Genomic DNA, 12,142 nt, shown 5'->3' with positions numbered 1-12,142 from the left:
CGCATCTTGTGAATTTCCAAATTGGTCGGTGACCGATTGTTGGGTTTGGGTCTATACTTGCAACGTTAATCCTATTTTGAGAAATCCCAACTCGTACAATTGGGCGTCGTCAAAACCTAAATTAAAGTAAAGTAGAAATCTGAAATTAAGAAGAAATAAGACTAAGAACCCTAAAATCTAGAGAGAGGAGAGAGCTTCTCTCTCTTGAAAATAACATCTAAAACCTAAAATTATGTGAATGAGAAGTGTCTCTTTCATTCCTCCACTCTGCAGCCTCTAATCAGTGTTTTTGGGCTTGAAACTGGCCCAAAAATAGCCCAGAAATCGCCCCCAACAATTTCTGATACGTACATCACGTGGCTCCGTCACGCGTACGCGTCGCTTGTCTGCGCACTATCCACGCGTATGCATGCTTTGCACGTACGCGTCGCCTAACAACAAGGCAACTATGGCAAATTGTATATCATTTTGAAGCCCCGGATGTTAGCTTTCTAACTTAATTGGAACCGCCTCATTTGGACCTCTGTAACTCATGTTATGGTCAATTAAGTACGAAGAGGTCAGGCTTGACAGCTTAGCAATTCCTTCAATTTCTTGTATTCCTTCCACTTTTGCATGCTTCCTTTTCATCCTCTATGCCATTCCTGTCCTGTAATCTCTGAAAACACTGAACGCACATATCACGGCATCGAATGGTAATAAGAGAGAATTAAAGTTAGCAAATTTAGGGCCAAAGAAGCATGTTTTCGATCATTGCACAAAATCAGGAAGGAAAATGTAAAACATGCGAATTCAATCAATAAGTGTGAGAATAATAGGTAAAATCTACTGAATTAAGCACAAGATAAACAGTAAAATAGCGGTTTATCAATAACTAATTAAAATCAGAACTGATCTTATTGGAATAGATTAGATTTGATTTAAATTTAAAATTTTTAAAAATACTACTAAGCAAATCAGAAGTAAATCAAATCTTCTAACAAACTCCAACCGCAAAACAAACTAAAACAAATGCCTAAAAATTCAAAAATTAAAAATAAATTATGCCTCCCACTTAATTTGAAAATCATTATTGGGCTTGTTGCTTTTCTGACTTAGTCTAATGGGCCTTGTCCTTTCTCTCTTGGTAGGAACTTTTTGTAACTCCTCATGTATAAGTGTTGCTTAGTTCCCAAAGCTCTCCTTGAGCTTCTTTGCACGTGCTCTAGTGATGGAACCCTCTGACAGTGTGAAATTTTCATTCTACCCTTTTGTTTTAGAATGCCCCAATTGTCCTCTCGAGCATGTATCATTCCCTAATTCTTCAAAAATATTCGTCCTCAAATATGTGTCCACATCAAAAGGAGAGGGATCAGAAACATTGAAAGTAGTAGAGACATTATACTCACCTGGTAGGTCAATCTTGTAGGTGTTATCATTAATCCTCTCAAGCACTTGGAATGGGCCATCCCCTCTAGCATCAAGTTTAGACTTTCTTTGAGTATAAAATCTCTCCTTCGTTAAATTTACCTAAACCCAATCTCCTAGTTCAAAGACTACATGCCTTTGTCTCTTGTTAATCCATTCAGTCGTGCCTATGTTCTTTCTCTCGATCAAGTCACGAGCCTAAGCATGTATTGCTTTAACCTTCTCCATCTAAGCTAACAAGATCACTCAAAGGTAAAGGCATTAAATCCAAGACATTTAGAAGATTAAAACTATAGACAAGTTTAAAGGATGAAAAATCAGTGGAGGAATGGATCATCCTATTATAAGCAAACTCAATAAATGGTAAACAATCTTTCCAGGTTTTCAAATTCTTACCAACAATAGCATGCAATAAGGTGCCCAATATCCTATTTACCACTTCAGTTTGACCATCAGTTTGAGGTTGATAAGTAGTAGAGTATAACAATTTTGTTCCCAGCTTACTCCACAAAACTTTCAAAAAATGACTTAAGAATTTGACATCGCGATCCGGAACAATAGTTTGGAGAACACCATGTAAGCACACACCAAAATGACCCATCAAACCCCCACTATATGATTCTAGAACAAGTACCACCCTAATAGAACAAATAGGTACACAAACTTTATTACCCCGAAAAAAACCATCATGCTTGTAGAATTTATTATGTGCACCATGTTCACATGCAGCACAAGTAGAGGCAAAATCAGAATAAGTTGCATATAATTCCTTCATACACTCAAAACCTAACAGCTTAGAAGTAAGGGTAGTGATAAAGGAATACCTCCTAGATAATGCATCAACTACCACATTCGCTTTACCTTGCTTATAGGTGATTATGTATGAAATGATTCAAAAAATTCTATCCATTTTGTATGTCTCTTGTTCAGCTTCTCTTGGCCCTTCAAGTGTTTAAGGAATTCATGGTCAATATGCACCACAAATTTCTTAGGTAGCAAGTAATGTTGCCACACTTCCAAAGCTCTCACCAAGGCATAAAGCTCCATATCATAAGTTGAGTAGTTGAGACGAGTTTCATTCAACTTCTCACTGAAATAGACAATTGTTCGCTTTTCCTGCATTAAAACAGCACCTATACCAATCGCAGAAGCGTCACATTCTATTTCAAAAATTTTTGAAAAATCTGGTAAAATAAGAATAGGGGCAGAACACAATAAATCTTTCAAGGTGTTAAAAGCAAGTTCTTGTTCTTGATCCCATTTAAAGTCGACATGTTTCTTGATGATTTCAGTTAAAGGTGCAGCAATAGTGGAAAAATCTTTAACAAACCTCCAATAAAAATCCGCAAGACCATGAAAACTTCTAGCATCAGAGACACTCTAATGTGTGGGATATTCTCTAATAGCCTTCAACTTCTTGTCATCTACCTCAATCCCCTCAGAATTTTTAAAAAACCTAAAAACACGACTTTACTCAGACAAAACGAGCACTTTTGGAGATTAGCATACAATTTTTCTTTTCTAAGCACCTCTAAAATAGACTGAACAAGCAAAATATGATCATCAAGATATTTTCTGTAAATAAAGATATCATCAAAATAAACAACTAAAATTTTTTTAAAAAAATTCTCTCAAAACATGATTCATTAATCTCATGAATGTATTAGGTGCACTAGTCAATCCAAATGGCATAACTAACCACTCATACAATCCATATTTAGTTTCGCAAGTTATTTTTCATTCATCGCGAAGTTTCATTCATATTTGATGATAACCACTCATTAAATCTATTTTAGGAAAAATAACAGAACCATGCAATTCATCAAGCATATCATCAAGTCTAGGAATACGATGGCAATACTTTACTGTAATCTTGTTTACAACACTGCAGTCAACACACATCCTCCATGAGACATCCTTTTTGGGCACCAAAAGTACCGAAACAGCACAAGGACTCATGCTTTCTCTCACAAAACCCTTAGCCAAAAGGTCCTCGACTTGCCGTTGTAGTTCCTTTGTCTTTTCAAGATTGGTCCGATAATTTGGCCGGTTTGAAATGCTTGAACCAGGGACAAAGTCAATCTGATGCTCAATGCCATGTATGGAGGCAAACCCGATGGCATCTCTTCTGGGAAGACATCCCCAAAGCAAAAGTGAAATAAATGTACTAGGCAGTTCATGGTTAGTGTCAATGGTAGATAGTAAAGACTCTCTAAATCTCCTTAACACCAATACTTTTTTTCCTAAGCTAGCACGCTTCAGATCCCTCTCTTTTGCATAAAACACATTTTGTAAGCACTCTCACTCTCTATGGAACCCATAGATTTTTCACTCTTACAACTCTTTTTTTCACTTAGACCCTAACTCTTTATCACACTGTTTTCTTCTCTCAAAGCCCTCTCTTTATCCTCTTGATTTTTAATTTTTTCACATCCTAAAGACTCTTTTGTGGATTCACGCATGCTCAATTGCTCCAAGTACACTTTTATAGAGGATAAAGGTGTAAGAGTAATCTTCTTCCCAAGGTAAGTAAAGGAGTATCATTTTGTGAAACCATCATAAAACACTCTCCTATCATACTGCCATGGACGTCATAGGAGTAGATGACAAGCCTGCATGGGAACCACATCACAAAGTACTTTATCACTATATCTCCTAATGGAGAATTGTACGCGAGCTTACTTCACAACCTCCAGTTCACCAACATCACTTAGCCATTCAAGATTGTAAGGGTTAGGGTATTTGGTGCATTTCAACCCCAATTTTGTAACCATGGTAGAGCTAGTAACGTTTGTATGAGTTCCAGCATCAATGATCATGAGTCCAACCTTGCCTCCCAATAAAACTTTTGTAAGAAATATGTTCTCACGTTATTCTAGACGATCGTCCTTGACTTGGACATTTAAGATCCGCCTAGTAATAAGGGCCTCGCCACAAACAGCATACTCAACTATATCATCATCATCTGTAGCATCATCTGCATGTGGCATGTCCTCATACCCATTTGAGATATCAGATTTCGAGAAAACATCATTCACTTTAATGACTATGGTCCTTTTATTTGGACACTCGAAAGCATAATGGCCTAATCCACAGCACTTAAAGCAAGTAATATCACGATGCCATGAAGGAGGTTTAGAAGTGGAATTAGGCATGTGCTTCTTATTGTGCTGGTCTGTAGGCCTCTCCTTTGATTCGGTAGGTTTGGATCCATTCTTTTCCCCGAAATTAGCACCTCTAGAATTCCACCTTGAAGTAGGGTTTGAAGAATTACGCAGCCCCTTCGCATTTTGCTATTTTTCCACCGTGATAGCTAGATTCAACAAGTCTTCCATATCCACAAATGGATGACGTTCAACGGTATTTGCAACGTCTCGGTTCATCCCACTCAAGAAACGTGCCATAGTAACCTCAGACTCTGCCTCAATATTTTCCTGGATTAATAGCATCTCCATCTCCTTATGATACTCATCTACAATCTTAGAACCTTAGTATAACCGTTAGAGCCGTTGACGTAGCTCCCTATAGTAGTAAGAAGGGACAAATTGTTGTCGCATAACCTTCTTCATTTTCTCCCAAGACTAAATTGGTGGTTTTCCATTCCGTCTTCTCTTTTTGTCCAGCTTGACCCACCAGACAAGGGCATAAAGAACTAGGGGATAAAGAACTAAGTCTTGAAGACATGTCATCAAGATGTTCAATCATTTCAATTACGCCAGTGATTGCGTTGACACAAAAAGTCAGTTGTGGATCGGGAGTCGCTTCGTCATCGGCCATCACTGAAGAGCCTATGAAAGAAAAGATCTCACAGCACTCTTCTCACATATATCACTCGGAGTAGGACACTCGTGTTTATACTCAATATGTGGCTTTTACACTCTGTTGAGCTCACCACTCTTGTCTTTTTCCACTCTTGGATTGCTTTAACAACTTGAGACACCAAAACTAAGATAATATGAATGATAGAGACGTTCAACTTGACAAGAAGACGACCAAAGTATGTGACAAAGGAAGGAAAACAATAAGTGATACTAAGATGACAGAAACTAAAAAAATTAAATCCTAATTGGAACCCAAAGAAAAATTGAAAAGCAAAAACAAAGCTGAGAACAAATTGAAATTTCGTTTTCTTTTTTTTTGCATTTTTTCTTTGCAGATGCTGACGTTAATATATAGAAATTGCAGTAATAATATTTAAATAATAAACTTATTCTTTTTTAAATTAGAAGTAAATTTGCAATTCTAGAATGTGCAGATAAATAAGAATTTACCTACGACCTGTAACTGATACAAGATGAGAAGAAGATTATTGGGGAATTAGAGAGTTTAATAAAGACGAAGCATTAAAGTCCCACCGGAAGGGTTAGAAGGGAATACAAAAAGAATGACACAAAAAAGGAAGGATTATTGGTATAAAGAAACACACCCCTAAAGACACAGCGAAAACATAAAAGATAGACGAGAATTTTCCTACTAGACCTATAAGATACCTGTTCTTAGTAGCCTAGGTCACCGGAAGGGATTCCTTACTAGACCTTCAAAGAACCTGTCCTTAACAATATATATCAGAGGTCGGAAGTTGAAGAAACCACCGTACAGGTTCACCTTAGGTTGGATCCTTCAATCTTCTTCATGCAACAAACGAAGCAAATCACTCACCTCACTTAATAACACAATAAAAATGTGCATAAAGCAACTACAAATTTTATTCATCAAAAGTTATCTAAATCGTCTCACCAAAGGTGTTTAAATAGGCCCATAACAAACTAACTAAAAGATATGATAACTTAATTTAAATGTCCTAAAGATAAGATAACTAATTTAAATCAAAATTAATCTTATTAGATTATGTCAAATTTGATTTAAATTTAAAATTTCTAAAAATACGACTAAGCAAATCAGAAATAATCAAATTTTCTAACAAACTCCAACTACAAAACAAACTAAAACAAAGGCCTAAAAATTCGAAAATTAATAATAAATTATGCCTCCCACTAAATTTGAAAAGCATTATTGGACTTCTTGCTGTCCTGAATTAACCCAATGGGACTTGTCCTTTCTCCCTTGGTTAGAACTTGATGTAACTCCTCATGTATAAGTGTTGCCAAGTTTCCAAACCTTAGCCTTCTTTGCACGTGCTCTAGGATGGAGCCCTCCTTTTGCCTTAAAATGTCTCAATTGTCCTCCCGAGCATATATCATATACTGCATACTACTTCTATAAAAGTACCCTAAGTATGGCTACACATGTATGCTTTAACATAAACATAAACAAAAAACACTAACCTCGAAGTCGACTGCTCCAACAATGTACTATCTCACGTTCAGTTGGTTGATGTCCGCATCGTGTGCATCGACGCGCACCATAATCTCAATAACTCAAATTTGATTAGAAATGGGTAAAAGTGGGAAAAAAAAGTTGAAGAAATAGATGTGATAAAGACTAGAATAGCGTTGCAAAAAAAAATACATATATATAGGCATTTACCACTCTTATCTCGTTTACAATGTAAACGAAATAAAAGTACACGTATCTTGTTTTTACTGTAAACGAAATAGAACCATTACAAACCACGTATACAAACATGATACGGCCACGTCGTTTTGTACCATATCTCATGTACAATGTAAACCAAACGCGTATACTCTTATTTCGTTTATACTATAAACAGAATAAGAGGTACCATGCATTTTGCTTAAAAAATTGCAAATGGTATACTTTGATAAATAAAATTATTTTATTTATTTAAAAAAAATCCTGTCTATTACTAAGTGATTGTAATCATTTGTGCTAGTTTCGTGTATTTTTGTTGTCTTCCAAAAAATACACCCTGCAGTAGTAACGTGGAGGAGGACCATTATGCCTCATTTGATTTCACTATTGGCATTGTCACTCGGCTTCTTTTCTAGAGATACATTAATGTGAGCCTCTAAAGGATGCGAGTAAGGAGAATTGCTATATAATACATGGACTAAAAAACAAAAATGAAATACTATACATACTGTAAAACAAAAATATATATATTTTTATAATTAAAATCAATGGCTAAAATCACTAGATAACTATACACCATGAAGTACCTAAGATGCATCCATATATATTATTATAGCAGTAAAAGTTTACGCCAAAAATCGATTTTTGTTTTGCATTATGAACTCTTGATATATGAGCTAGAGTGGTGTACGTGGCTGCTATATTCCACTGTCAAGCCAATACAATTTACAGAACTTGGGCAGGTGGTTAATTAAAAGCGAATATTGCAATGAGCAAAGCATGAATCCTAAAAAGTGCCATTACATGAACTATATAATGTCCACATAGCATTATATTTATACTCTCCGTCTTGTTCTACGGACCTGAAAATGAACAACCAAACCTCAATAAGTCTAACAATAACCGCATGAGCAAAGAGTAAAGAACATACAGTGTAAGTTGATTTTCATTGTAACACAAGGTCAAAACTTACAGCACATACATTGGTAGTCACATTTTGCGATGCTAATTTTTTCTTACATTTTCCACTTCTAATCAGGCTGCCTGTAGAAAAAATTTGTAGAAAAAATTTCTGCATCATTTGCTGAACATTCTGATGTATCAATGACTAGCAGAAAACATTATTAGAGAGCTGACTTTGCAGCATGATTGGTTTGCAGTCTGAGTTTTTCTTTTCAAGTAAATTGGGTCATTTTGATGGGGAAATTACACTGACCTCACTAAAATATGTCAAACATTTGCTCCCTTCTACTTTTTGACATTCCCAGAAAACTTTATTTAAAAAAAAAAAAGTTTATATATAAAATTCAAGCACCTTCCTACATTCTCTATGATATTTCCCTGCCAATCCTTCATACGAAAAAAGTCCTAACAAAAGCCTCATACTTAAACAACTTAACAGGCCTGAGGAGTAAAATGGCATACACAAATAAACCCAAACAGGAAATATAAGGGGAAAAGAAAGTGTGAACAAATAACGGATCGGCTAAACTAAGCCACCTATAAACTCAATATTAACCATGAGTCCATGACTACCGTAGCAGTTACCTATAGGAACAGAGAAGAAAATTTTATGTATCTTGTTTATCTATTTCAATTATAAAGGAAACTCAGTAAATTTTCAAACAAGGGAAACAAGTATAATTATCAATGATACAAGGGGGAAGTCTTATGAAGTTATCTTGAAGACTACTAGATTTATGGAGGTCACATCAAATTTTTGTAGATATATAGCATGTGAGAGCTTAATATGCTTCAGCATCATTACCCAATGGCCAATACAGAATGTTTATTATATGAAGTATTTCTTCTACTCTTGGAACTTTCTGTGGGTGCGACCCTTCTCCAGACTTCGGTAATACAGAATGCTTTGCACCAGGCTCCTTTCCCCCCCCCCCTTCTCTTTCTTTCTCTCTATTTATTCTTATCTCCAACTCAATATTAATCTTTTACAAAAATACTAGGAAAAGGGCTTACCGAAAGAAATAAGAAACCCTTCAAACCATCAAAGTATTTAGAGATAACTTGGCTGTAAATAGTATTGCAAATCTCTCGTTCATCATGAGTGAACTAAGCATGTGAATAATTCCATTTTGTCTTGTCAAAGTGGATGCACTGATTAACACCACTGCTGATCTCAAAAGTGGCAGAAATTTGATTTCCCCATTTGACGGGGAGTTTGAATATTTGATTTGTTAATATTTATTTAAACATCCTTTCAAAGGTTTTATTTCCTTGTTTCTTAGGTCAAGCTTATAGAGTTATCAGGGATGCTATGTCCTAATATATCTCTTTCTGTTGACAACTTTTACTGGGATTAAGGAGATTTAACGGCTTACCTGATACCATGTTGTCTTCTATTTATTCCTGTTTTAATGTATCATTTGAATATAAAAAATCAGACAATTCCTCTCAAAAAATTAAGCAATATTCCTTCACACGGGACTCGTATTAGTTGTCAGTTGAAAGGGGCAAAGAGAGCTGGGTTGGCTTTTGGTTATCGGTTACCACGTGATTGCTCCTTTTTCAAGCCCCTTATAGAAAAAAAGAATAAGCCACTAAGTTGGCCTGCCTGTGCTTTCTAGCAAATAAACCTCCCAATTAGAGTTTACCACAAAGAACTGAAAGCAAATGGGAACACTTAGGCAAACAAAATTATCAACCAAGAAAACAGTAAATGAAATCTCTTTTTTGGGCTCCTGCACTATCACATAACAATGTATACCAATTGCTGGTTTCTGGATAACTCACCATTCTCCTGATTCAGTAACCTTTCTTCGTTGGCAGTTAGACCTCCTGTCGTAACAACAGTTTCCTTTAGACTATACAGAGAAAAATGTTCCATAGGATCACTGCAACAATAAAAATGACATGTTAAACATGATTCAAAAGTGCAAATAATGTGATGTATGATGAGGAGTTACAAATGTATATGCTAGAAACCAGGATAGAATCATATTATATACGAGTGCCAAATATCATCATCATCATCATCATCATTATCATTATTATCATTAACTCCACCTATGTTACATATGTAGTACACAGCCGGTCCCAAATCCGAATAAAGGAGGAAGATTGACAGCCAACATAAAAAACTCAGTCAAATCTTCATGATATAAATCAAAAATGTTATTGCGCTAAAACTAGGTTGTTGCTCGGATGTAACGCGCTGTATGCCTCGCATATAGTGTCAAATGAGAAAGAGTCGCTGCATCAGTGCCCAGGTGTAGTGTTAAATGGGCAAGGGTTCCTGCGTTTTCGTAAACGGACGAAGGTAAATAAACTAGTTTACAAAAAAAAGATAAAGGTCGGAGCGACAAAATGTTGAAATTTGGAACATGGAACATAGGTACTCTAAACAGGAAAATCCAAAGATATAATGGATACCATGACAAGAAGAATGATTAACATCATGTACCTACAAGAAACAAAATAAGTCGATATGAAGGCTAGGGAGTTGGATACTTCCAGGTTCAAACTTTGATATACAAAAAAGATGAAGACTAGAAATGGAATAGGTATTATCGCGGATAAGCAGTGGAAGAAGGTCGTAGTAGATGACAAAAGAGTGGAAAATCAGTTATCTTCTATCAAACTTGTGGTGCAAGAAAATATTTTCATGTGATTAGCGTCTATGCACTGCAAGTGGGTTCGGACGAACAACACAAAATAAAATTTTGGGAAGATCTAGAGAATTTAATCCAAGACATACCTTCAAAAGATAAGATTTTTTTTTGGAGATTTAAATGGGCATGTTAGAAAAGAAGTGACTGGTATGGAAGTATTCACGGAGGCTATGGTTTCGGGGTAGTTCATACCAGGGTAAAACTATTTTGAATTTTTCCTCAATCTTTGACCTTCTCACCGCAAATACATGTTTTAAAAAGAGAGATGAACATCTTATAATTTATAGGAGTGGCATGACAAGCTCTCAAATCGACTTCTTATTGAGGAGAGACGACTGAAAATTTTGCATTAATTGTAAAATTATTCTGAGAGAGAGTTAAACAAACAACATAAGATGCTCGTCATGGATTTTCGCGTCGAGTAAAAATTGAGAAAAATACATCATACGAAAAACCCAAGGACAAAGTAGTGGCAGATAAAAGGTGAGAAACAAAGAAACTTCCTAAAACAGGTAGGAGAAGAAGCAAAGTAGGATGGGGAAAGAAGTGCAGAGGAAATGTGGAGGGAGATGGCAGAAGTTATTAGAAGAACAGCAAAAAAAAAGTTCTAGTGATTCTAAAGAGATAAGACCAAGAGACAATGAGTCTTGTTTATAGAAAGCGAGTGTATAAGAAAAAATAAAAACAAAAAAAGAGTATTTTAAGAAGTGGTATTTATACCGCAATGCAGATAATTGGGAAAAATATAAGAAAACTACGAAAGAGACAGAAGTGAAGTAAAGCAATTACATATTAGGGTCTCTACCAGTCTTTAGACACAAAGAAAGGAGAAAAATGTGTATATAAAATCGCAAAGAGCGGTGAAAGAAGAATGAGACTTGGATCAGGTGTATAAAGGATAAAGACAGAGAAGTTTTGGCTCGAGAAAAAGATCAATGAAAGGTGAAAGAACTACTTCTACGAGTTATTTAATGAAGGACAGAAGATCTTTCCGAACCTTGGTCGATTATGCACGAGGGAAGAAAATACAAACTTCGACTACCATCGAAGGATTCGAGACGTGGAGATAAAAGAGGCTTTAAAGCAGATTAAAAATGGTAGGACAGTAGGACCCAATAATATTCCAATTAAAGTTTGAAAGAGCTTTGGAAAGAGGCATCAATTGATTAACCAAACTTTTTAATGAGATTTTAATGTAAAAAAAGATGACAGGAGTAGAGAAAGAACGTCTTGGTACCTATTTACAAAAATAACGGGATATACAAAATTGCAAAACCTATAAAAAGATCAAACTCATGAGTCTTACCATGAAGTTATGAACAAGGGTGATAGAATGGAGGCTAAGACGAGAACAAGTAACAGAACCAATTTGGTTTTATGCTAAGCAGATCCACCACTAAAGCGATATACCTGTTAAGAAAGATGATGGAGGTATCATAATAATAAAAGGGATCTACATATAATTTTTATTGATGTAGAAAAAACATATGATAAGGTGCCAAAGGAAGTCATATGAAAGGTTTTGGAAAGGAAGAAAATAAAAATCGCATATACTCGTACAATTAAAAACATGTATGATGTGATTACAACTAGTGTGAAAACTCAAGGTGGTG

The 12,142-nt window shown here is 35.6% G+C and overlaps 1 protein-coding gene across 1 annotated transcript in view; it reads right to left on the bottom strand.

Moving 5' to 3' along the window:
- Positions 1 to 7,535: 7,535 nt before the first annotated feature.
- The window catches only part of LOC107465588 (sister chromatid cohesion protein PDS5 homolog B), a gene marked incomplete at its 5' end in the record, with an annotated part of 31,239 nt that continues 26,632 nt past the window's right edge, over positions 7,536 to 12,142 (bottom strand). The window contains 3 exons of the mRNA XM_021131900.2: positions 7,536 to 7,763; positions 7,874 to 7,944; positions 9,652 to 9,752. Coding sequence (XP_020987559.2) covers positions 7,737 to 7,763; positions 7,874 to 7,944; positions 9,652 to 9,752 — 199 coding nt within the window. The remainder of the gene's footprint in view (positions 7,764 to 7,873; positions 7,945 to 9,651; positions 9,753 to 12,142) is intronic.

Source organism: Arachis duranensis, chromosome 9, assembly GCF_000817695.3.
Source record: "Arachis duranensis cultivar V14167 chromosome 9, aradu.V14167.gnm2.J7QH, whole genome shotgun sequence".
NCBI classification, from domain to species: domain Eukaryota; kingdom Viridiplantae; phylum Streptophyta; class Magnoliopsida; order Fabales; family Fabaceae; genus Arachis; species Arachis duranensis.
This window is presented reverse-complemented; position numbering and strand designations above follow the sequence as displayed.